Here is a 27,464-nt window from a genome sequence, read left to right as displayed (position 1 = left end):
AGGAGCTATAAATGAAAGGGAGTTACATAAGTAGATCAAATAAACAGAATCACCAAATAGGAAAGAAGAAACAGATGTACAAAGTTAAAGGAGAATATTAACAACTCATATTTAGGTTCAGAAAGAAAAAAAGTGAACTTTTGGACCAACAAACAGGAAGACAAATCACTTTTATCCAGATTTGGTCTCTAGCTTTTGGCAAGACACAAAAGCTAGAGAGGAAAACATGGCTGCTGTTGTTCATCGCCATATGCTTTCAGAAACCTTCTGAAAAAGTTGCAAGGAGCCAGATGTGTTGGACATTTAAAACAAATGTACCTGGGAACTGGTAAGTGTATCCGGGTGCTATTCCAGAGTAGCTGCGGCTGGTGTAGGTAGTAGTCTGAAAACCTGGGTAGCCTGTAAAAAAAAAAAAAAACAGAAAATAATCTGCTTGGTCAATCTCTTGTGTAAAAACATTAAGGTTTAAAACAGAAAATATCCTACTAATAAAAAAAATATTTGACACTAATTTCACTGGATTTCCAATCTTAAACTATTGCAAAGCTTTATAAAATGCTTACAAGCTTTTGTTACTGACAGCAGAGTTATCTCAAATGGCCAGTAGGGGGAGTAATACAGCCACACAAAACAGAGCTCCTGCTTTTTCTCAATGAGAATATCTTCAAATGCGTTTTCCTCCCATAAAAGCCCTTCACTCTGACTTCTGTGTTTGACATACATCATTAATGAGACATCACTAACACCAAAGAGAAGACGTCGATTCAAGACAAACTGGCCATCTCTTTCTGAGACGGTGTGTTCATGAAGCCTCCACAACATACAAGAGTACATATTTAGTCCAAAGTAAATCATTTACTCATGTTTAAACGTACCGTTAGCATTAACCAGTATTTCAGAGTCATTCATGCAGCTGAAGAATGTGTCTATTAGAGGTGTAAAAAGATATGAAACTTTGTTTTGTGTCTGCTTTTGGCCTCACACTCTGCCTATATATATATACAGTATATTTATATATTGTTGAGACTCTTGTTTTTGTTTTTTGGGGGGGAGGTTACCATTATTGTGGAAAGTTAGCCAAAAGTTAAAATTGATTATGTCAATGACAGTAAATAAAACAGACGTTTTGTCAGGCCTGTCGACACTGAAAGACCTCCACCACTTTTAAATTGTTTGTGTGGCGAGAGAAAAAAAGAGCAACAAACGAACACTTTGTAAACCCTGAGAGAATACCATGAGTGGGTAACGATTAAGACAAGAAGCACTACAGTTCAGCGTTCAACTAAGGTGCTACATCCAGGTTTTAAACTCAATGGATCATTTCTAGCTCACAAAATATAGGGGCAACAGACGAAATAAAAATTGTAAGCACTGGGAGCAAAATATAGATAGCAAAAAGGTAACCATTATCCTCTACGATGCTAACATAGACATATGCTGTACAATTTCCTAACAAAATAAAGGAGTATTTCACAGTTTTTAATGAGACTGGACTGCATCTGTAGTTCATAATCAACGGTTACAGGGACTGGCTAACTAACCGTTAGCTGCTAATTATGCTAAGCTTGACATAGAAGTTCAATTTCAGCACTTTTTCAGCTAGACTTGTTTGATGATGTAAAGCCCAAAGTATACAAGAGTCACAGACAACATAAAATCAATTTGTAAATGTTGTGAGAATGCTGTCTAAATGTTAGCCACTAGCAATAGTCTTAGACTTAGACTGACTTTATTATCATTTTGCATGCACAGGGTGTATACAGAACGAAATTTCGTTGCATACGGCTCAGAACAATGTTTTGAGGTTCCAATGTTATGAGGTTACTCCGGAATATAAATATAAATATAAAAATGGTCAAGTTAGCATCTGCTTTTTCAACCATTTTGAGCATTATGGGTACCAAACATACAATCACAATGTATTCTTAGTAGGGTTAGGATGAGGGAGATGTTTCAAATTATTAGGAGGTTTTACATTCTTGCAAGTTTTGAGGCAAATATCTACAACAATGTAGCCATTTTCAAAGTTTCATTTCAAAAACTCTCCAGTCATGGCAGGTTACATTTGTTCATTTCTGTATTTTTGGCTGTGGATCATACCTAACATGCCGATGCCCAGCATGAAGGTGTCCATCCCATAAGGCATCACTCTGGAGCGGCCCCTGGCGGAGCCTGTCGGCGTCATTACTTCTTTGGGCTGGGCTTTCTTACACTCCACCTAAACCAAGGTAAACATTAATGAGTGTTTATTAAAAATTACACATCTGCACAAAATAAGTTTGTAACTTTTATATACTGTAGACATGCACCGGTAAAAACCACTTAAATTTTCCAACATGCTAGAGAAAAGTCTGTTTGTAAGATGCGAAAGAAAATGCAGTAGTGAATCTCCCCCACTTGTTGCTGCACACTGCTGGTCATCGGACTGAAAAAAGGCCACCATTATTCCCCTCCCACTCACAAAACATATACATTTGTCTGTTTGGAAATATTTATCTAAAAAAAAAAAAAAAAAACCAAGTGCATCGGAGAAAAAGGAACTAAACCAATAGCTCCAATTTAAGGTAACGCTATTTTAAAACTGCAGTTAGCAACGTATCATCAGCATGCAGATTGTGGGCTCTAACAAGCAGACTTCCATGGATAATTTACCAGCTAATATAGGCAGGATATAAAAACCTGCAAATATTCTGCACAATAAAGACTTGAAAACTACTCTGCAGGGAATTGAGCAAGTCTTTCTTATATATTTATCATTATTTCTAGGTATGTAAATCAAAATAACAACTAAAAATAGAGATTTACAACAAATATATAGGTAACATAATATGTTATTTTAGGAGCACTAGGACAAACTGCTGCCTATCAGTTTTAAGCAAAACCAATTAGCTGAAAATTATATACATCCTCTGTGTGGGAATAATTCTCAGCTGCGTACCATTTTGTTGTTGATCTCGTGGAAATGGATCTCACAAACTTTCTCAACCACGTCTTCATTTTCAAAAGTGACAAAACCAAAACCTAAAAGAGACAGATAAACAGAAACAGATAAAAATAATAATAATAATACAGAACGACATCATTGGCTGCTCCTCTTCTAACAAAGCAAGCAATCAAATCAACATTTTGCTCTGCATTCATCTTGGTAACACAAAGCGCAGAGCGGGGAGGTGACCTCTGCATGCCACGGTTGTCAATCAGAAATAAGAATAATAGAGTAGGGGGTTAGAGTGGGTGTGGTTTCTTCAAAACTGATCCCAGATGATCATCAGTTTCACTACTCTTCTTTCTCTCTCCCCCCGTCCCCATTTGCCTTCATCTCCTCTTGCTTGTCTCGTTAAGTTACATCATCGCCCATAGCCATCTTGACTCTGTATGGCGACCCTCGGCGGGCCCTGCCCTCACCCACGGAGCGGACAGAGATAAATGGAGCAGGAGGGGAGAGGCAAGAGCGGAGGAAAGACAAAGTGATGTGATTGGAGGAAAAACGCAGCCGGTTTTGCAGCGGTTCGCCTAATGACTCTATCACGCTGCTCCTCCTTTCATTCCCAGGGCCCCATCTCATGATGTCAACGCATCTTTACATAAGGTGCAGGTTTGTGTGTGTAACTGTTACCTCTGTGTCTGTTGGTCGTTTTGTCGAACATGAGCATAGCGTCGTCGACCTGGAGAAACAAAGCAGAGAAGATATGAGCTTGGACATAGTAAGACTCGCACGTCGTTACCCAGCATGGGGTGCCATTGTCCCTCTTCGGCAAAAGAGTAAGAAGGGAAAACAGATGGAGAGGGTGGACCGGGGACAAAGGACCGGGAGGGCTGACAGGTGACGGAGGAGGCGACTGCGAGGAGAGGACAGATGAAGAAAAGACGGCAACAATTAAATAAAATAAAAATGGATGCATCAGAATTAAATCAAGAGGAATTGGTAGAAACTCTTCCCTGTTTGTCTTTCTTTCACTTCACTTCTCATAAACTTTGTCCAGCTCTCTCCCAGCTTGTTCTTTCCCTCTCGTTTGTCCGCCCGCACTGTCTTTCTATCCCTCCCTGCAAAGTTTACTATTCCCATGGAGACTCTGTAAAGAATTTCAATTAGAAGAGCTCGCACCCCCTTCCCCTCCTTTCTACCGCACAGCTCATTTCATTGAATAGGATGGAGATGGAGAGTAAAGGGGGCTAGAAAACAAGAATGACCGAATGTGAAAGGAGGAGAAAAATAAAGGGATAGTTTCAAAAAATCAGTCGAGGATAAAGTTGGGTTGAAGGGTGGAAATTCTGTTAGAGAAGATTGTGAATTTTAAAATGCAAAGCAAAGTGATTCAGGGCCTTTGTCAGCACGCTCCTCTTTTATTCTCCCTCCTCTCTTTCCTTTTTGCACTCACTCCACTGCCCTATTCATATTCCACCTCCTCCTCCCCACCTCCTCTCCTTGCCTCCCTCCCTCACTTGTCCTTCACCGGCAGGAAAGTTTGCAGCTTTTCCCTGCGATCCGATGGCATAAGGAGAAGGAAGGAACACGGAGAAGCCAAACAACTGGGCGAAATCAAACTTTTCCGTCTTCGAGTGTGCGGCGCAGCGCGGACACGTGCCGAGCGTGACCACACGGCTATTTCCATTTGTCAACATCAGGTGAAACTCAAGCCGGTGTAACATGAGCAGCAGAGGCCTCTGGATGATCCAGCCGTCCAATTTCAGGCACTTATCTCACATGAAAAACAAGACATGCTCGCTTTCAGGTGGATGAGCACACGCGGTATCAAGGTTGCTCCAACAACCTTCCTGACTGTGTGTTCTCTGTCAACGTATAACCTGATCACACCCACACACCCACCCCCACTCACACACACCCCCACAAACAGAGCTCCTCCCAACCTCTATCTCTGTCCTTCATTCAGTTTTTATCCTCCACCTACTCCCATCTCTCATGTCTTCCGCCCTTCCGGTTGTCCAAACTCAATGACACAGCAGAGAGCTGTGGGGACGCTACGTAGGCAGCTGCATGCTAACAGGCTAATCATCCACTACGACTGCACATGTTGTGAACACACAGGCAGGTTTGTCTCTTTAGGTTTTAATCTATTTCCTATGTTTTAATTTTTTTTATCGTTCTGTTTTTATAAATAAATCTGGGTGGTTAGCTTGTCAAAAACAGAAAAATCGGTGGGGGGGGGGTTCTTTCTTGTAAATCATTAAACGCTACCAGGTCAAAGCCAGACAAACACTCTTCAGTGTAGAAGCTCTCACTTAGGGAATAAGATTCAGTGTTAGTCGTTTTGGCCAGTATGGCTAAGGTGTTTAAAATTGTTTAAAAATTAAACTCAGAGAAAGCACAGAGAATTAAAAAGCAATTTAAAAGAAATTTGTTTTCATGACTTTTTGAGGAATGTCATATAGACCGCAAAAGAGAGTACGATTTTCAGTAGATAATACAAAGGTTGAACAGAGTACTGCACAGTGATGTGACTGGCGCTAAATAAGCTAATCCTTAAATAAACAGTGTGTGTGTTGTTTTCTATGGGTTCATTGAAAACATAAGCCACAAATAGTAAAATGTCTACCCATATTCTGGAAAACATTCATTATTTTAATCCCAACAATCTGGTTCTATTGAAAACATGTATGAATCAACACAGTCACAAAATAGCAATACCTGCCTGAAACATTAGCTTAAGCACTTTGCAGTCCAAGCAGTTCTTTGTGGTACTGATACTGAGCACAGTGGCACTCCATTACAATAAACCTACGATATGTATTCTGCATTAAACCCCTTTTAAAAGTCTCAAAAGATCTCTATTCTACAATATAATATAATGGATGCTGGAAAACAGTACGTAGCACTGGCAGCAGCATGTATGAAGATATGGCAATGAAACGCTAGGTTTGTGGGCTTTGATGTGTATGTAAATAATAACAATAAAAAATGTATTCTAAAGTACAAAAAATGCCAGTGCTTCAAGTAAAGGTCTGCAGGCATGTAAAGCGCTCAGTCATGTGTGCGAGCTCAGAATACACCCAAAACCAATAAGAAAGTTGCTCTCACGATGTCCCCTTCCCAGGGTGCCGTAAAACAATCTGATTGCATAGCAGTGGGAGTCTGAGATTGGTGCAGCAGCAGCACAGTCACTAGTTATTCTGGAGAGTAGAAAAGTTAAGGTCGAATTCTCAAATTCTGGCTTCTCAGACGTACAGAAACGAGGGTCAACCAAGATCCTGAGCAGCCTTTCGAGCCCAGGCTTAAAAATACTCCATTGCCATCGAAGCGTACGGCTATTGTCCAAAGAACAAGTGTTTGCTGACAAGTCCATTAAACTTTTCTGAGAGATTATGAAAGGTGGCATTCACATTTTTATCCCCCCCCCCTGCTGTCTCTTCACATCTCCCTCTTTGGTTTTCGCTCTGGCTCTCCGGCCATCTCTTTCTAAACAGGCCAGCAGACAAAGTGTTCAGTCAAGCCTTCTAATCGCCAGCTCACATGGGTGAGCGGAGTCCCAACTTTTTTCCCCCCGCCCCGTCTGCCACGACCACGATGCATTTTCTGTCTTATCCACTTCTTTCATTGGTTAAAGCTCTAACATATCCACTCATTTTGCTGCAGGAGTTAAAAAAAAAAGCTGGACGGGGCTTGGGGTTTAAATCAGTTTTTCTTGTCAGGTAGCCTAGTTTCAGGTATGCAAAGTGGAGAAGGCAGGATAAAGAGGTATAAAAACAGGGATTCCCTGGCTTTACCAGAACTAAAAGCTATATGAACAAAAGATCTGAAATTCTAATTATGAAATGGTCTGACGGTTAGTACCAGTTTAAAACACATTTGGGTTGTCAATAAGTTCTATTTTTAGCTTCAGCCAAAAAGAAGAGGACTGTTCTTGGCTGAGGAGGATTACAAGACCTCCACCTCAGGATTCGGATGAATTTTTCAAACAAACATGCTTGTTGCAGTCTTCTTGGCCTGGAAACGTTCACCAACAGGAGCTGAGACTTGTTCAGTTAGAAAACCTGCACAGGCAAACACCTCCAACTCTTCGCTTTGGTGGAAAACGGCGAAAAGAAAAAAGAAATCGACGTTAACACGCACTCGCATGAAGTTTGCTTTGAGATGTGTTGCTGCAAAAAAATAAATCCCAGCGAGAATCAAAGAGTTGCGTAAAAATGCATAGTGCATTCTGTGTTTTTCTTGCGAGGCGGAGCCACAGTATAAAAAAATAAACAGGACACTGGGCGCTGTAACATCTAAACCTGCACCTTGCAGCCAGGCTCAGATAATAAACAAGGAATACTTCTTGCTCAGCGGGAATGCGCTGTGGGATTGCCGCTATCCGTGATGCGGCTCTGGTCTCACATGTCCAAACAGTCCAAATATTCCCTCGTCCCGCGGAGGGACTGTTGTCTTAGATATGAGTGTGTGTAATCACCGAGGAAAACTGATTCAGCACAAAACCGCAAACTGCCATTTTAGAAAAGCTCATCCGTGTCAGCACGGCCTACCTGAACGGGTGTGATGGTCACACGTGGAATCTGCATCCATGACTAATAATTAAGGCGTTTAAATTTGAACCAGCACCTGAAATATGGTAATAGCGCAGGCATGAGTCAGAGGCCAAAAGAGAGAGAGAGAAAAAGCCCAGCCAGACACAAGACAGAAGGAGCTTCACGCTGTTAATTTCTTCCAACCCATTAGGCCAACAACCTAAAGCGGTGCTCATTTTCAGACTGTCCTGCTCACCGACAGCAGCACAGGCGCACACTTAATGTTTGTGACAACTGGATCAGTGCCTGTGAGCCCCAGTGTCTGTCTGTGTTTCCACAAATGTATGCAAGCTCGCCTCCCTCTGCAGCCATGACGATGACACTGTCACACTTTCATGCGCGCGCGCACACACATCTTTCAGTTCATGCAATTGCGCACTTCTCACTCTTTTTTTTTGTGGAAGGGATGGGGTGGGGGGGTAAAAATACACTGGATTACAGCGGGACAATGGGCGAAGGCAGGTCACCACAGCAACAAGCAGAGAGGGGCAGGAGCAGGCTGTTTATGTGGAGCGGGATGGTGAAGAACTGATTTTTGGGGTAACAAGGAGGAGGATGGCACAGCTGTTGTTTTTGATAAGTTAGTACAACTCAGCGTAACTCAAAATGCAATGAATTAAACCTAGATTACATGTATTTTTGTCCAATGGTGTTTTACCCCTTTAGCAGTTACTTATGCTCCTCACCATCTCGGCATCCCTCCCTTTTTCTCTGCCCTTCAACCTTCCCAGAGATCCCCTTCCTCTGTCTCCATGGGGGGCTACTTCTTCCCTTTCAGTCCCCTGCCATCTCTCTCTTCTATTCCCCTCCTGCTCTCTTCCTCCTTCCTCCCTCTCCCCCGGTCACTCATCTGTCTCCACAGCATGGGCTTCTTTGACCAAATTTCATTCAAAGAGGCTACAGAAGGACAAACGCTGAGGCTGAAAAACCCCCGGCAATTTGATTGGAAATGAGCAAAACAGCAAAACAAAGGAGGTAAATGAACACTTTCGAGTTAGGGCAGTGGCAGATTAGCAAAACCACCAATGAATGCAGAGTCAGGTTCAGTGTCAACCAGCGTTTTCGTTTTTTTTGCTCCTAATTTTTCCAAAGGAAACTGTTTGGAGCAGAAAAGGTTTGCAGAAATCTCGGGTTGCCCAGAGGCACCTGTTCGTCTGTATGGTGAATCTTCACATGTGTGAGAGTACACAGAAAGCCTGCAGTCTGCCACAGGTGATTTGATTAAGCAACAAATAAAAGCTGATATGCTTGTTTTAAAAAAGCGCCATGAGTCGTCTACAGGACGCTAACACCTCAGCTAAGAGCCTAAAAACATAACTAGCAAGAGGGCAAAAAAAAAATTTTAGGAAAAGTTAAGAAATAGTGACAACAATAATGGTGAGACCATTTATTTTAAACCTTTATCCTTAAATAATTAATAGTTTCAAGTTGAATCGTTCAAAAATGGTTAAGTTTGAGTAGAACTGTTAGCTAAGCTAGCTAACGGCTAGCCAAATGAGAAGAAAACAAATAACATAATTTGTAAAATGAGTCTCCAAAAAATGAGTTGCTAATGAGACAGAATAGAACTTGAACATGTGTTTTACTAATTCCCCTGCTATTACATATAAAAAATATATAGATATTCTTTGCTAGCTGTATCAAAAAGTAGTAAGAACACATCAGAGTAAAAGAGAAGATGGACAAATTTTGTTTATTAGCTGCCCACTGATGGATGTTTGTAATCCCAATTGGAAATAACACTTTTATTTTCTGTTTATTTGATCATATAACTGATAAATCTAATATCTACTCGACTAATTACAATTTCACAAGTTACATAACTTTCAGGCTGACAAATTTGCAAAGCAAGTGTTGTGTGAGAGAAATTGCAGCAGCGATTTTAGTCCCAATCATGGCTGTCTTCTTCATACTTCTCTGCATGCAGGCCTTGCATGCAAGTTTATGCAAATGTGTGTTACTCTAGCCCCTTCGACGTCCTTGCAGATTCAGTGCGGAAGTTAGACAGCGACTGCGTATGCCCAACTCATTTTGTGCAAATAACTGATGGATAGAGCATTAATTCCTCAACTCTAATAATGAAAAAATAAAGCAGCAAAAAATGTAACAGCGAGGGCAATGGTATGAAAAATAAAACAAGCTTGAATTCCATTCAGATGTTTGCCTCCATGAAGGATAACACCAGACTGTGGCCTGAACACAGCATGTTTGTAAAGACTCACCTTTCCAAACTGATCAAAGTATTGCTTCACATCTTCGATGGTCGTATTGACTGAAAGTCCTCCAACAAAGATCTTCTTTGTCCTGGTCACAAGCTAGAAACACAATCAGAACGGGAAGACATCCTTCATGAGACACAGAGACTGTACGTTGGGAGGTGTCACATTTCTGTTTAAGGATTTGCCTGCTAATTCTACGAGTTTGATGTGTGCTCAGATCTGCGTCAGTTCATGTGTGAATCCTATGAATTCATGAGGAAGCAGGAACTAAAATGCATCTGTGTCATTTCAGGAGGCAGGTCAGGGGTCAGGGAGCAGAGAACGGGGTCACGGTGTCAGGCTGAACAAGTGAACTGCAGCTCTTTTCTGGTCACGGGCCTGACTCTTATCCTAGCCAACCAGGATGTAGGGATTAGGAGTGATATATGACATCATCACCTCGCTGTTAACTCATTTGTGAGGGGGCACTCACCTTAGGCTGAGCCCGGCGGGGAAACGCCACCTTTGGGTCGATCTGCGGGGGAAAGATTTAAACCCAGTTATAAACGCTGGCGGAGCAGACATAAAATTAAAGATTGATGGATTATTTTAAAGTACAGCGTAAAGCACTGAAGTGATAACCCTTCCCCTCCTGAGTTTGCTGTTTGTGCTTTATAGGGCTTTTCATTTATGTTTAGGCTTAATTACATCCTTTAAAGATCTGCCTCCCACTGAATTACAGCTCATCCAACTTAATGACAAAATGTCAAAATGAATAAAATATACCGAAAGCTGCATTAAGAATTACATTCCTACCCAAAACAAAAAGCAACAACATTATTAACTATTAAACCAAGCCTGTCTGGTCATGTGTGAAAAGTAAGACAAAACTTGCTGTGGACAAACAGTAAAAACAACAAAAAAAATCTAGATGATCTTCAAAACTACAGGGACAATATTCTGTGGACTGAGCATTTTAGTTCATTAACTAAATGTCACCATGTTTGGTGACCAACACCAAACATGGTGGTGGTCACATGCTGGTCTATGGCAGCGGAGATAGGTCCACTGCCACAGACAGCAAGTCTACATCTGAATGCCTCAAAATAAGCAAAATGAAGGTTCAAGAGTGGCCTAGCCAAAGTCCTGGGCTTTCATCTGACTGAGATGTTGTGGCATGACCTTAAACAGGCTGAATTTTAAAAAATATTAACAATTAAAACCGTTCTGCAAGGAAGAGTGGGCCAAAACCTGTTCGATGACAGCTATTGTTGCCCAGGACAGTAACAACAGTTAGTAGATTTAGAGGGTTTACTTTTTCTCACATGATCAGGTTGTTTTGGATAGTTTTTCATTTACAAAATGAAATCCTTATTATAAAGAAGTTTATTTCTACTTCTGAGGTTATCTTTGATGCTAACATTTGTTTCAAAATCTAAAACATTTAATGTGGCGACAAAGCAAAAACAAGAAGAAATCTTCATGACGGCAAATAAAATCTTCACAGCTTGGTATTAACACAAGAAATGCAAACTATGATGTGGCAAATTGTCAGGGCTTTGACCTCACCCACCATGAAAATCTTTTATTTATGCAGCAAAGTCACTAAGTCTGGTTCTGCTCTATATTCTGTTCAGAAGCAGCAAATTCTTGCAGTGGTAAATAAAAACCAGAATTAGTCACAACACACAAGTCTGTAAATCTGACTCCTTGGGAAGAAGCACTAAAGTCCTGAAATAGAGCGTATGCTAATCTGTGAATATGTATAGTAGCCCCTTGTTTATGCAAGCCCCTACAAATCCAAACCCAGCAGCCACACAAACAGTCAACGGGAACAAATTAGTCAGCGAGACGACAATTCATACTTTCTCCGAATTTTCTGCTGAGACACAGCCGGACCGCCACGAACTAGACAAAGCGGAGCGGCCTGAGATCTGAAATGAGCATTTAATATTCGGAATACATTTAAGATGAATGTGGTTTTTTTTTTTTTTTTTTCTAAGTCTCACAAATCCTGACAACCACCATTTTGGATTAGTCAGATTTGACTGTATCCAGAGTCCCCTCCTTCCCCCCCCCCCACTCCACTGGAATGTCTCAGCAGTGGTCAAGGTTGCAGATAAAATTAGAAATAAATGAGCTTTGAATGTGCTGGCATTTTAATAATGTTAAATATGCAAAGCCCAGCCTGGCATTTTATATTTGCGCGGAATCTCGTGTTATTCACACTCACGCCAGCTGAGAGAGATGATTTTAGGTCACAGGACCTTGTAGTGTATAATAGTCTTAGGGGTTTCCATCTATGTCGCAATAATTGGATCTGTGAAGCAAAGCCTCTTGTGTCTCACATGGCCGCTATTAAGCGTATTGAATTGCAATTGGCAACTATAGTCTGCCCAACAGCCAAAAATAATTAAATATAACGTGGACAATATAGGCATTATTAAATAGGTTCCTCCTTCGACGTTTCTAAAAAGAATCTTTCATCTCTGTACAGTGATAATTGCTCGCTTCTGATGGCAAATACATCCTTTGAGGGCCTTTAAGTGCTTCAGATTTACCAGCACTCGGAGAGCACAACGCTGTGTAACTAAGATGCAGCTGCAGCGCCCTTGAAAGGGATTGCAGAAGGACTTTGCACCTTGAAGTGGGACGCAAAGATGAGAAGAGTCATGTCACCTCCAGCTGGTCTGAGCACAAAGAAGAAGGTGACAGAAGCCGACGGCGACAAACGGCAAACAGCAGCACGACAACGGAGCGAGGTCACACACAAAAAAAAGAGGCAACAAAGCAGTTTATTATAGCATCTGCCGCAACTGAGATAAATGTAACCTTATAAATCTGTGTGACTCTGAGATGGTCTTTAAACAGCATGCAGGAAAACATGTTATTCGTACTTAATCAGTGCAGAGCAGAGTACAGAGCACCTGCACTCCAAAAATAGCTTTATATATATATATATATATATATATATATATATATATATATATATATATATATATATATATATATATATATATAAAAGACAAATATGTTTATATATTTATTTTCGGTGCAAAGTTGGGGGCATGTTCGTGGGTTTGGTCTGACCAGGAAGTGACTTATAAGCCTCTGGTGTTCAAATCAGCCCACCTGCTCTTAAATGGTCAGACATGACTAGAAAAGTGAAGCCGCCTGAGGCCATAAGAGGCAGAGACACAGACGCACCGTAGGCTGACAGTGATCAGAAGCCGAATCACATTTGGCACAAAAATAAATCACAAAAATAGTAGGAAAAAAAAACAAAACACTTGTTTGACATTGTTTTGTGATTTCTTGTAATTGTGTCTGCATAGGCCTGTCGCGATAAACGATAAATCAATTAATCGTACGATAAATTAAAACTATCGACGTCATTTTAATTATAGGCATTATCGTCTCTTCCGGCCTTTTTCTCTTTCTGTTCATGACACTGAATGAAAAAGGGCTCTGCTCCGGTGCTCTCCACTGACTCCTCCCTTCCTCATTGCGCCACGACCGGCGCACATACGACCGGCCCATTTCCAAACCCTGACAGACCACACATTAGCCGACAGAAATCCTTGGTATAACTGTTTGATCGGGTTCGGTCCTGCCGTGTAGTGTCCAACAATGGGCACAAAATAATGGTTACAAGTTCAGTTAACTAATTTTAAAACCAGGCATTAATCAATGCTTTACTACAATCTACCTGCAATGCATGTGGCTAGTGTCAGCGTAAAGTCCTGCTGAATGAAAATCATTAGAACCTATTTACGTCACGTTAACGAAGAACAGCTGAAAAGTTACCGGGTTTATCAACTGCGGTAGCAATTTCGCTCCAACTCCTCCCCTAGTCATTTCTATATTCTTTGCATGTTGAATAAACATTAATGTTGTTTCCACATATTATCTCCAAAGTCCGCTGGACTTCGGGTTGCGTCGTGTCAGCTGTTTGGGATTCCCCGACGTAATTTCCCCTCAGAAAACAATGCGTGCTTTCTGATTGGCTACCTGTCGCATTCAACAGGCTGCGTTAACGAGCCCAGTCGGGGAAAACCCCCTGATTTGGATCAGACCGGCAACATCTACCGTAACACACCACACAATCTTAGAAAGACCAACGTTTTAAGATTGTCGTAAGGGAAACAATAGGGGCAAAAAAACCGTGTAGTGTGAATTATTGCATCAGGTAGTCGATGTGCCCATCTTCTCTATTTAAATCTAATTATTACTGAAGGGCAACATAGTATACAGACTTCATAATCTGCACTCTTTTGGTTGAATGCAGTATTTATTTCCACTTTGGCTTTATGTTGTTTAGTTTCTTTTCAAGTACATTTTTTGTTAATGGAGACTGAGAATCCATTTTATTTTTGTTTTTGGTTGTTTTGTTTATTTTGTTTATCAGTTCCAGTGTTAAGTGTTCTTTTGAAAATAAAGTGTATCTATCTTTGGCAGGAAATAGCATGCATTATTACGTCATTTTCAGTGTAAAAAGGTCTTCAAACAATATTATCGTTTATCGCAATAATTTTTGAGACAATTAATCGTCCAGCAAAATTTGCTATCGTGACAGGCCTATGTCTGCATGACATTTGTCAAATGTCTGGATTCGCTTTGACACCAAATATGTTTTACTGACTAAAATCATTAAACACATCACATCACGCTCCACCAATTTTTACTGGAGCGATGTCAAATACTTGAAAATAAAAGAAATCCTGTTAAATAAACACATTAAAGCGGAAAACTTTTTTTTTTCCAAGTAAAGCATCCACATCAGCAAAAAAATTTTTCGTTTTGGTCAAATCTAAAATAGAATCTAACAAGATTCACGGGCATAGAGTTTTGGGAAGTATCTGTTTTAGTGGATTATACATCTGCCAAATTACTCTTTTAGTTTCGCTGTTTATGGTCAGCGATCGGCCACTTAGAAACTAAAAATGAGATATTTTTTCCAGTAAATCGTCAGTACCTCAGAACCACCAGGTCGCACTGAAATGAACACTGTTGAACGAGGAAGGCAAGAGATGATGCCTCAAAGTTGGCTTTTTTTTTTAGCATTAGTATGTTTGCAGATAAAAATAAGTAAAAACAAAACATGCAAAGCCATTTTCAAAGAAAGCTGTATGTGTCCTTTGTCGCAAAACAATTATAAAGTCCAATTATTACCACCATGTTCCATATTGTAAGTCATGGAACACGCTGGGATCAGCAGATGTTAGAAATATCACAGTGGAGTATCTGCTTATCCTAAACTAAATGAACTTGTGGGAAAAATCTTGTGATATTGTGCATTTTTACATCATGAGGCATGTGAACAAGCAGGTAAGTTTATTTGTGAATTTGTCTTGTAGAGGACTAAACGAGGCATTCCTTCATTATTTATGGATAACGCCGTCCCATGACCATGAGGTTTTTACTGCTTTCGCATTTTTCACTGACTCAAAGAGAAACAGCTCTGTTACCTCTGTATTTTTTAAAATTCATTTCATGCATTTATTCTTCATAGTTTTATCATCCTAAAAATGTTTACATTCTTTTAAATTCGTTCAGAAAGAAGAACAAATATATATCTGCCATTACGTTTAGTTCTCAAAGCGAGTTGGGTAAAAACAGTATGGGCAAGTCACAGCTTTACCAAATCATCGCTGAGCCAAAAAAAATATCCGGCGTAGCTGGAAATTAAACAAAAATCAAGAAACTAGACCTTCAGGAAAGTTGGAAAATCTGCATCAGCCAGTAAAAGCCTGATTGATGCATCTCTACATCATTAGAATAGTTTTGCTACCAAAATATCACATTCTTGAAAATCCTGTCTAACGCAGCACAATAATATCAGGTAGCATTTATTACGTTAATGTGACATGTATATATTTTATATTTCCCATTTGACCAAGCACCTCTAAACCTGTACACTACGACAGGTTCTCTAACAAACACCCCAGTGTGATGGTTACCAACTACTCTAGGTTAGACCTAAAGCAACGTCTGCAATAATGCTACTACAGCTACAATCATGCCATGCTGTTAAAAATAATCATTCCACTTGAGTAGAAAAACACAGAATACATCTAAGATGCAATTTCTACATCTGGCTGTTCTCTGAGGGAGGCAAAAAAATAATAATAAAATAAATGAAAACTAAAGCATCTATCAGAGTGGCGGATTAGCCTCGAGGAGGACAGAAAGGCCACAAAGCAAAAAGAGGGGAGGGGGGAGATGTAGCCAGGTCACTGTTTTCAACACTCAGAAATAACTCTTCAGAGGCTTGATGTGTGACGAGAAGCAGTCAGGCTTGTGAAATTGTAGATAGTAATAAAAAAAATAATAAGATGTAACAGGAAGGGGAAAAAAGTTGCCTGAGCCTGACAGAGAAGAGTTACAACCGAGTGTTCGTGAAATGGTCTGACTAACATCCTGCTTCATGACATCCAACCTCCGCTCAATCTAAGCAGCAAAGTGACAGCAGGGCCTAAATTATGATTTAATTCTCTCTTCTTCTTTTTTTTTTTTTTTTTTTTTTTTAGTGGTTTAGCTTTTAAAATCTACACTAATCTACAACAAATAGTCACCTCGCTTGGCGCTGCGCATCCACCAGTGTAACAAACTGGAAAAAAAACAAAAATAGTACAAAGGACAGAGGGTCAAATAAATAGACGGAGAGGTAGAAAGCAGAAATAGACGTTGAGGATGAGAGAAAAGACAGGAAGAGAGAGAAGGTGTTCATTTGTAAAACAGTCAGCCCATGAGAAAGTGGGCATGTCCGGCGCTGCGGTGCAGCGGGGCCGTCCCAGCAGGCAGCCCCTCTGATTTCATTAATTAACAGGACAAAGACTGCAAAACAGATGGGCCCCGCAGAGGAACCGGGGCTCCTGAGTGACCCTCCCAGTCACGCATACGTATATGCTCACATGGATTTCCATGCAATGCAGCGCAAATGTCACACAAACACAAGCATGCACTTTTAATCCGACAGGAGCACCGACTGAAGCGGCTTCATGACGGGTTTGCCTCTTCTGGACACTCTGGCCGAGTCGCCAACCAAATGGCAAACAGCCACACTGATAAAAAGGCACCACAGGCCGCCACATCATGGCAGCACAATCAATACAGACTAAACAAAAAGCTATAAACACAAGAGGAGAGGAAAAAGGGGGAACTTGGCATGTCGATGAGTGAGGGAAGGGAACTTGGTTTGGGCCGAGGCCAGCAGGGTCGACCTGCGCAGACGAACAACGGTGGAGTAATTAGTTAACGAAGGGTAGGGATGGGTTGCCGGCGCTAATGAGGGCCGGCAACCCAACCCTACCCTAACCCCGTAACCTTCCCAACCGGGCTGGGCGCTGAGAGCGTCCTGGTCCCACCTTAAGAGCAGGTCTGAGCTGTATCCACAGATCTGAGGCCGACGCATGAACCTCGGAAGGCCAATCCAGTTTGTTTCCTTCAATCCGATTAGTTGCTTTTCAGATCCATACTGATTACGGCACAGGAGCTCAGCCTTCCCCCTCCTCCTCTCCTATTCTCTTCCAACCCCCCAGCTCCAGTTTTGTCCACGTCAGCATTAACAGCTAATCTTCCAGTCGAAGGGCCACCGCTAGCATTCAAGCTCTAGTAACCAGGTGTTGGAGCAGAAGCCCGCACAAAGTCTTGCATCTTTACATTACAGTCACAAACTGTGTGTCTTATTGGATATACCAAGACAAGGTGGTGCATTATTGTGAAGTGGAAGGCATATGATTTGAAAAGTGATGTGTGCTTGTGTTTTTTAAGCCTCTCTTTATTCTGATTCCTCTACATAAAATCTGTAAATAAAAAAAATAAAAGATGTAATCATTTAAAGTATGTGAAATGTATGTTTATTCTGAACTTTTTTCATTAAAAACTGCAATTTTCTTTATTTCCTCGTCATGCATTCACAGCCAATCATTTTCTGCTTTTCAGTAACGTAATTGCTGATCTAGATTCTGATTTTTATCAAACTCAGAGACATGCGTCAATGTACATGCTAGTTGTTGTACCAAAACATGAACACCAGAGACTAGTTTTTAGTGTTGATGGTTTTTAGTGTTGTTGTTGTTTAGAGAGAAAGAAAAAAGCTGATTTTCTTTTTACCCTCTGACCTGCCAATCAGCGTTCAGAGCCAATCGGGAGATAATAGGATGATGAATTGGTCCGTCACTATTTACAAAATTATATGTTGAACCTATCCCTCTAATTGAATAACAACATTAAGTGATCACACATTACTGACTCATCGCCACTGGACGCACTGCCCATGAGGCTCAACAATCCATCACTCATAACACGCCCAGCGTTTATGGGTAACTGGAACCAGAGACGGTCCGTTTTCTGGGAACATGTGCTCCCGTCTCTTCCTAATCCTGTAGCTGGTTTCAGCGAAGCATTTCGCGGAGAAAAACAAACACCGTACCAGCCATGCCCCCTCCGCGTCCAGAAAAACACAACTGCACACCACGGGCCCGAGGCAATACTTTGCCCCCGACAGGAAATCTAACCTCCAACCAGAAACAGCAGCCTCACCAGACCTCTCTCCCTGAAAACAATCAGCAACCTCCTGTTTGTTTTACGGATTTATAATGCTCTGCTGATATTTCACCTGTGACTTTCAGCGTTTTTAAACGAGGATTAAAAACAATCCAGGACATAACAGCACTGTAAATGTTTAATAACCTTTTTAACCACTGGCATGGACCTTGCACCAGCTAATGCAGTTTCCCTCTCGCCCTGTGAGCCTCGCTGCTTCGATAAACAGCCCTCTCATGCACCTTCCCCTGGCTCCAGCGTTGCCCCTTTGTGGCTTTCGCCAGGCTTGGCGTTAGAGGGCGAAAACAACGGAGCATCGAATATTCTTCCTCAATCCCGAGAGAGACGTCTTATTTGTTGTTGTTTTTTTTAACTGATCTATTTTTTTTCTGTGTTGCAGGGGAAAAAAAAAAAGTAATACATTGATTTTAGCAACACTGAACATGATGTTCATCTATTTCAGATCAATTATTTTTTTATGTGGTGTGTCTGGAAAAAGGCCACAGCTGAGAAAACATGTAAACTCCTGCAGCTGCATTTTGCGAATGCGGTCTGAACGAAGAACAAAAATCAAAGTTTTTCCAAGTCTGAGTAAGAAAAAACGAACCAAGATCAGCATCTGACCCATTAACATTATTATTATTGTTTAGCCAGAGGCAATCTAAGACTGTATGGTGCCCCAGGCAGCATCTTTTTTAGTTTTTGGGGGGAGATGAAGAACTCAAGGGGGGGGTGCATTTAGTTCAGCATATAACCCACACCACCACAGCCATTGTTTTATTGGGCATTTAACACCTGTACTTCATTGTTTACCAGTAGGAAAACCAGAGCATATGCCTGTATGAGTTGTTCCTGTATACCTGTGGCTCACTGTAGTGGAAAAACATCACTAAAAAAGCAGCAATCAATAAAAAAAAAAATATATATATATATTGATTATTAGGTATGACATTTTAACATTACTGGGATCTTCATGTGCAGATTTGAAACAAAAATATAGTAGAAACAAATACTGCATAGGATAATATTTCTTTATTTCCTCTCCCTGGTTTTTAAAGAGTTGCATTTAGAGCATGAAAAGTTTGCTCTAGCTGTCTGTTCAGATTTCTAGCCTGCAGTCCGCCGCTTTACAGCCAACTGTAGTTTAACAAACTCTAATAAGAGAAAAGGACGGTCCTCCTTTAAATTTCCCTCTGAATATGTCCACATTTTACAAACAGTCAAATTAGTTAACAAAAATTCTTATAAGCAACGGGGAAAGTTTAGCTTGTTTTCAGCCAGGTGACCAGCAGTGGACGGCAGCAGACGGTGGAGGGGCAGTAATACATCAGGAAAGATACACCAGAATATTTCAACAGTTTTGAAAGCCTTTAAACCCTTGATTTCTAAGATCATGAACCTGCCTAAACCCACCCCCAAATTCATCTTTACATAAAATAAATGTTGCTCACGTTAGTCTCTTCACAACAAATGGCAGCAAATTTTCTTATTTGGCCTTGCAGCCGCTTCTGGTGCACACCGTTTTAAAAGCAAAAGCTAGAGTTGGAACATCAGGAACCAATTACATCGTTGTGCTTATGAGCAACCACAGAAAATGGCCAGTTATTGAGGTTTATTTGTAGCTCCACTGAGACTGAAATAATAAATAATCCAGTTCAGACACAGTTGGCAAAAACAAACAAAGGGCATTAAATTATATCTGTTAACATCACAACCAAATTGTTTATTATTTGCCAGGTTTTTCAAACTAACAATACATCTCAATTTTTTAAGTTTGTAGTATTTTTTTTTCAAAATATTATGTTTAGAAACCTAAATAAATGTTGTTGTTTTTTTTTTTTTAAACTTAACCTGATTGGGTTTTATTTAAACAAAAAAGCACAAATTTAACCGTCTTGCTGCAAAATAAACGGCTTTGGTGTTAGAAATAGAAAATTAACAACCGATAAATTTAGAACTGCATTTTGCAGAACCTATTTACAGCAGTAGAGTGATGTGTGGTGCTCCTTCCTTAGGCTATACAGAAAAAAAAATATTTACAAGCAGGTAAATTTGTCATTCTTTCAAACAAAAACAAAAAGCCAGCTGTCCAGCAGTCCACAGCAATAGGTGGTGAAAGAGTAATGCTGTGTTGACCTACGCGTCATACAGCCCCCTAAATAAGCTAAGCTGACTTTAAGATTAGACCATCCAGATACTTATTTGCTCCTACCGACTACTTTTCTATTTTTAATTTAGTTCAGGCCAATTATATTTGATATCCTGAATATTCAGAAATAAGTGTTTCATTTTAGTTTTATTGTTTTTCATGCATTTCGTACAAGTAATTCAGTACAATGTACACATCACTTATGGATGCCCAACGAAACCTGTAATTGGTATGTAATTGTTAAATATTGCAATAATGTTTTTCATTTTAACAACACACTCCACCCTTCTCTGAGCTTTAGCATCTCAACCACTGACAAATATAAAAAGGTGCTGGCATGAAGGGCGCTAAATGGCTTTTCAACTGATCAAAAACATTACTGGCTTGCAGAATGTGAATGCATTGCACCTGAAACATAATCTCCCTCCAAATATTGCATGCAAGCGCTAAGACTCTAAGACCTGGATGTTACTCATTAAAACTGCAAATGGACATATAATAAACCGCTAACAAAATTGAAAGCAAAAGATGTTGGTTTGCATGTTATTTTGTGGTACGAAATAGATGTGAAGACATTTTTACTTTTACTAATTATTCTTACCCGCTAAGCAATAATCTAACTTTGGATAGTCATTGTCTTCTATTTTATTGAGTTGCAAAACTTTTTTCTGTGTCTACTCTCGGCAAACAGAACACACGGATCTCTGTTTTATCAACAAAGTTGCTGTATTCTGCAGACTTTAAAGAACAGGTGGACCGAGGGCTGATTTTGAGTAGCAGTTTCTGATTAGCTGTGGCCCTATTTACTTAGAAATTAAACCGAAAGCAAAACAAAAAAACTTAGTCAAGTAAAGATAAGTACTTTGGTTCTGCCTAACATTTTCTACTTTATGTAGATTTTGTCTGCGGACACTGGCTGTGCTGGTGGGTCAGATTTGTTCCCACCAGCACAGGTGGTGGGTATTTTATGTGAGGTTTGGGACTCACATAAAATCAGTCCATGGGCCACAAAAGGCCCACAAGCCTCACCTTGAACACTTCTGATTTAGATCGGTCGAATAATGGGAAAACTTTGAGGAATTGAAAAAAAACATAACATCTTAGGCATATTTTTTTAAATCATTTTACCAAATGATAAAAACGTTAAAGACACTATATTTATGATACAATAATGTTCATTCATATCCTCACATTCCTATGCCGTGCTTGGGGCCTAAAAGAACATTCTGTTCGCTGATATGTTTATGAATATAAAAAAAATAGTGGGAGTTTTAATGAGAAGTAAAAGAAAATTTCATCTTTTCAGTATATGACCTGCCTATAAAAGCCGGTCAGAGAGGAAATCGGCAGATTCCAATCTCTGACTGACTGCGGAGTCTCCAGTTTTCATATCGTTACATCCCCGCAAAGTATTTTGGTTTATAACAGGGCAGCATCTAATCCCCACCAGCGACCTGCCAAGCTGAGCTTCCAAAATCACACACACACACGCGCCCACACACCAACACACATAAACAGGGTTCTGACTTTCAGATACTTCAGCAGCACCTAGTTTTAAGAGGTAATATGACTCAGTTGCTCAGAGCCTACTTTGAAGCGAACGCAGCAACAGGCGTGTTGTAATAAATCTAATAACGGCCGTAAAAAAATATATATAAAAATGATAAAAATCTTCAAATATTTGCAAGCTGCAGCTTTGAAATAATGAGATGTATAAAAAGTGAAAGTCTGGCATGACTTGACATTATCTCTCCGTGTCAGAGCTGTGCCGCCTGACTGGGTCCAGCGCCTTAAGTTAATGCAAAATAGCTGAGAAGTTGTTATGGAGACATGAATCCCATTGGGTTGTGCTGCTACAGCACCGTCTCCAGAGGCTGGCGTCACCCCCAGCAACAGACTTGCTCCAACAACTGCACCCAACTCTACCTTTCCTCCACCCCTGGGCTCTGCTGCCATTCTGTGCCACCAATTTTCACTCTCAAATGATCCTATTGTGCATGCATGCGTGTGTGCGTTTGCGTGTGTGTGTGTGTGTGTGTGTGCGAGTTCAAGCTGACGAAGACACACCCAGTCCCCGCTCCCACACTCAATCTACATGACCAAGACAGCAACATTCACACCTTCATGGATATTCAAATCTCAGTCAGCAGCTCAGAGTCACACCAGACACAAGCCGCTGGGATTCACACGTCCTCTCATGCCTTTTCTTTCTCCGCTCCCCTGATATTTACTAATAAAACCAAACACAAGCATGACCTTCTTTCTGGCAAAGGGTCTGTCCCATTTACCCACATTTAAATTTTCATGCTCCATGAGTGTAGGAGGGGGGATTTATTTATTTATTTTTTCTTTACAGGAACATCTCAATTCCCTGCAAAATCTCAACAGTTGCATCCATGTTGAAGAGAAGACCTCACAGGCTGAATCTTCCCGGGCTGGGACTCAACGCTAACAACTTTTTCCTTCCCTAAAACTCAGCTGAAACAACTTCTGTGCGCTCTGTGCTGTGCATAAAACCTGCGAGGGGTGTTAGCAGGGGCTCCCGCTACCCCATTCAGGTCCCCCAGGTAACCATGGCAATGAAGACCAAGAAAGAACGCTTTCATGTTGGCGCCCTGAACCGGGATTTGGAGGGGGGAAATGAGCAGACAGGAGAAGAAGGAGGAGGAGGGAAGGGTGGCTGCTCCGAAATGCACTCCTAAACTTTACAAGCCATACAGTGGGAGGCAAAATGCACAGAGAGGCAGGAAGAATAATAAAAAGAAAATGTTTGTAAAAAAAAACACAAAACATGCTGGTAGAAAACGTTAGCCAGCCATAAAGCGCTTCTAAATAGAAAACTCACCGTTTTGGAATCCAATTCATGTCTGTTTTGTGCCAAAACCTTTTCCACACCGGCCTGATCTGCGTATGTAACGAAGCCGAACCCCCTGCAAGAGGAGAGGAACGAAATAAACTCACACATGCAGCCATCTTTGGTGGAGAAGCTCAGTGGTCCCGCCAAGGGGGTCCTATATGAGTAATTTTCCACAAGTATGAACTCAAAGCTAGAGAACGAGCTTCAGCTAGTAGCAATCACTCCCCCTGTTGCTACCACAAGACAACGTAATAATTACTAAAGCTACTAAATGTGGTGATTCGAACAGAGAGTCACCAATCATGCTTTTCATGGATCATTTTCCTTGAGGTCTGACCTCCTGATTCCTGACTGCAACACATGATAGTGATGTAAAATCTGTAAAGTGTTGCAGGTTCTTTGACAGAGATATTTGTGGGTGGAGAACCCAAAAACTGTACTCAAGTAAGAGTAGCACTGCTTCAAAAAAAAAAAGTAAAAAGTAGCTGTAGTAAAAAGAAATTACTCAAGAGTGAAAAAAAGTATTTGGTGAAAAGGCTGCTGAGGTTCTGACCATAAGATCAATCATTTAATATTTAAAAATCATCAGCTGGACCAAAATTTTAAATTATGTGAATGTGGTGGTAGTTTGAGGACCAAATTCAAAATAATTCATACAAATAACATCATAACAAAAAAAAACAAAAAAATCAATTTCTTTCAGTATAAAACATATGAAACGTTAACATAAACTGCAGGTGTGTGTCTGTGTCTGGTGAGTTTTTGAGTTAAAACAAGCTTGTTCTTCATTCAGTGAAGTTACTCACAAGTGTCCAGAAATTTTTAGTCCAGTCAGAGTAGCGACACTTCATAATAAGTGAAAGTAAAAAGTTCAGCATAGTAAGAAAAATACTCCTAAAAGCACATCAAGTAAACGTAACTAGTTACTACCCAACTCGGCATATAGATATATATATTTAAATTAAATTATGTTATGTTTCTATGTATCAACTAGCCCCTCGTGCCCGCAGAAAATGATCAGTGGTCACCATCTGGCCACCCCCCCACCCCCGGTTCAAAAACTTTCTAGGGGCGCCCCTGGAGAATAAGCGTGGATAGCAGGCATGAGGCATCCAGTGATAGGACGGCGGGGCGCACACGCCTCCTTTCCCTCTTACCTCGACCGCTTGGTAACGGGATCCCGCATCACCATGCACTCCTTCACCTCGCCAAATTTGCAGAAGTACTCTCTCAAGCCTTCTGCGGAAGACAACGAGGACAGCGAACTGTTAAATAAACTCAGGAAGGGGGACAAGTTCTCCCTGCAGACACCCTCCCCATACACACACACACACATGTGTTGCTGGGGTGGCCGGAGAGAAACAATGGGGTCGGGGTGGACCACGTTGTGTTTGCGTCCCTCCAGACCTCCCAGATTACAGCGAAGGCCACACAAAACAAAAAAAAAAACAAGATTGCAGGTTTAGAGCAGCAGGATCTGTGGGATAATAACACGGCTAACTAGAATAAACCGTGAGCATGCGTGTCTCCAAGAATAAATGACTAACGATGAGAGGAAAACTGAGAGGAAAACAACGGGAGCGTGGGAATAAGCAGGCGCACAACTTCGGCTTTGCCTCCGAATAATCGATAACTTTTATCATGTGCGTATTTATTTTAATAGAGGTGAAAACCTCTGTTATTATAACTGCGCAAACGAGCGCACATGCGGGAGGAAACAAAAAAAAAAGAAAGAAAGAAGAGGGAGTGAGGGAGGTTGGGGGGTGAGGGGGCAGGCAGACGAGTCTAGTTGTACGTGTGCACGATTTCCAGTGTTAATCTCCTGCGTCTCTGCAAGTCTTAAATCCTGAGAGCTGATCCTCGGTGAACAGCAGCCTTTCTGTGTTTGAACTGTACACGGGCTTTCTGTGCAACTTCAAGAAGCATGGAAGCTGCGCGTTTTCACAGAGAGAGGGAGAGAGAGGGAGAGAGAGAGGGAGGTTGTTTCATCCAGACAGTGTTAAAGTAGAGTGCGGGACAGCTCACCTTGTGTTGTCTGCCAACTCAGACCCCCGATGAACATTTTGCTGAATGAGAGAAACACAAGCCGCATGTAAGTCACACAGCACAAAGCGCCTCTTCCCCCAGCACATTTACGAGCAAATCTGGAGGGTTTCTCTGTGTAATCTAGCATCAGTAAAGTAAAGAAGAAAAGCATCGGCCATGTTGCGAAGTCACCCATCGGCCGGCCGGGCCGTTATAATCCCCCAGAGGAGGAGGAATAAATAATAATGGTGATAATACAAGACGGGGATGATGGAGAAGTTGCAGCGTGGCCATTTGGAGGAACACCGCGAGAAATAAACAAACAAGAAGGATGAGGAGGAAGGGAGGCAGGCAGGCGGAAAGAAGCGGTGCGTCTGTGTCTCCTCCGGTGAGTGGATCCATCCCACACACACATACACACACACACATTCAGAGAGAGAGAGAGAGAGAGAGAGAGAGAGAGGGAGAGAGAGAGAGACGCACACAGACATACACACACACACACACACACACACACGCAGCGTGCTCGTCTTTTGTCTCGGCGCGGAACTCCACTAAAGTCCAAGGTGAACTCAAAAAACGGGTCCAGAAAAGGCAAAAGCGGCGGCGCTCCGGACCGGCTCGTTTACCAGGGGTCGTGGGGGGAGTTGTCCGTGCCGGAGGACAGGCTGCTCTGGCTCCCTTCCGTATCCATTCTGCTCTCCTGCTGCTGTGGTTCCCGCACTGGTGAGGCGAGGAGAGGCAGTGAGGCTTCCACCGCTGCTGCTGCTCCAGACTCAGGGGCGGGCAGGCTCGATGAGAGCAGCAGCAGCGGGAGGAGGAGGAGGAGGACGGGGGGGGGGGAGGAGAGGGGCAGCAGAGGTGGGGGTGGGGGAGGATGAAAAGAGGAGGGGTGAGTGAGGAAACACACGAATGTGCAAGCGAGCTCGGGGAGAAACTCCGCCCTCTACCTCAGTTTCTCCCGTAGCCTCAGACCTCCCCTCCCCTTTCCTCTGCCCCGTCCCTCCCGCGCATTGGCTGGCTGTGTTCATGCTGCCTGCCAGTGGCGCTGCCTCTGTAGTGTTTCCCCGCCGTTCCTGTCATTGGCTGATCACAGCAGCATGGTCCATTAAAGAGTATTGAGTGGAGCGGGACCCACAGTGTCCTCTGCCAATTCGGTAACCTGTAGGCTAGTGGAATTACAACAGCAAATGGAGGACATGATTTTATTTATATATATATATATATATATATATATATATATATATATATATATATATATATATATATATATATATATATATATATATATATGCAGCTGCATTTTACTTTTATTAAAAAATAATAATAAAAAAAAGAAATAATAATAATAATAATACAGTCCTACATTCATTAGCAGATATACTTGGTCAAAAACAACCAATCAGAGCCAGGAGGAGGGTCTTAGACCTGTAAATCTCTCCTGTGTAGGTGCTGCTCAGACCCTCCCCCTTGCATTGACCAACATATATGATGTGCATTGATGTTTTTGATAATTCCACTTGACAAAATGTAAAGTTTCTTACTGGTTTCTCAAATTGGTGACTGTAATTTTTGTATGACTCTTTAGTTTTGTGTTTTTAAGATGTAAAGCCCTTTTAATTGCCTTGTTGCTCAAATGTGCTATACCAATAAACTTGATTGATTGATTGCTCTCTGTTACATTATTGCTCGTTCCCCACACCAGAGCCTGCCATGAATGCTCAAGCTGGTTAGCACAGCCACCAATGGCAGCAGATAAAACAGTTTCTCAGCATGTACATGAGCTTGATTGACAGCACTAAGACCTTCCTCCTTGCTCTGATTGGTTGTTTTTGACCCAGAGTTGTGCATTCTTTCAGGTGGCAATGTTAGCATGGGGAGCAGTTTGATCTTTTCACACATTATCTGCCTTATATTACATTGTCACAACATCTTTTAACAAATGTGTAAAAAACATATTTTTGTAAATAAAAAAAAATTATATATATATATATATATATATATATAATACAATTTTAAATAAATGCATCATTATCAATATGAATGAATATACACATTTCTTTTTTCTTATTAATTTCACATGACTGTGTTCTTAACTATTTACAGTGTCTTGCAAAACAACCTTAAATTTCAATGTATACATAATATTTTTCCATTTTTCTCTATA

The 27,464-nt window shown here is 41.2% G+C and overlaps 1 protein-coding gene and 1 long non-coding RNA gene across 2 annotated transcripts in view; one reads left to right on the top strand and one right to left on the bottom strand.

Moving 5' to 3' along the window:
• Positions 1-26,097, bottom strand: part of LOC116710798 (RNA-binding protein Musashi homolog 1-like) — a 33,533-nt gene extending 7,436 nt beyond the window's left edge. Inside the window, exons 1-10 of the mRNA XM_032550040.1 lie at positions 25,927-26,097; positions 25,298-25,338; positions 24,430-24,511; positions 23,261-23,345; positions 10,213-10,254; positions 9,744-9,836; positions 3,617-3,665; positions 2,939-3,021; positions 2,101-2,218; positions 319-399 (exon numbers count right to left, since the gene is read on the bottom strand). Of these exons, the coding sequence (XP_032405931.1) occupies positions 319-399; positions 2,101-2,218; positions 2,939-3,021; positions 3,617-3,665; positions 9,744-9,836; positions 10,213-10,254; positions 23,261-23,345; positions 24,430-24,511; positions 25,298-25,338; positions 25,927-25,991 (739 nt within the window). The 5' untranslated portion in view covers positions 25,992-26,097. The remainder of the gene's footprint in view (positions 1-318; positions 400-2,100; positions 2,219-2,938; positions 3,022-3,616; positions 3,666-9,743; positions 9,837-10,212; positions 10,255-23,260; positions 23,346-24,429; positions 24,512-25,297; positions 25,339-25,926) is intronic.
• Positions 10,601-26,967, top strand: LOC116710799 (uncharacterized). The gene is made up of 3 exons (XR_004337128.1): positions 10,601-10,615; positions 24,010-24,015; positions 26,886-26,967. It is a non-coding gene; the product is annotated as an uncharacterized LOC116710799 (long non-coding RNA).
• The last annotated feature ends 497 nt before the right edge of the window (positions 26,968-27,464 follow it).

This window comes from Xiphophorus hellerii, chromosome 20 (genome assembly GCF_003331165.1).
Source record: "Xiphophorus hellerii strain 12219 chromosome 20, Xiphophorus_hellerii-4.1, whole genome shotgun sequence".
In the NCBI taxonomy this organism is placed as follows: Eukaryota; Metazoa; Chordata; class Actinopteri; order Cyprinodontiformes; family Poeciliidae; genus Xiphophorus; species Xiphophorus hellerii.
Note: the sequence above shows the minus strand (reverse complement) of the source record. Positions and strands in the feature narration are given on the sequence as shown.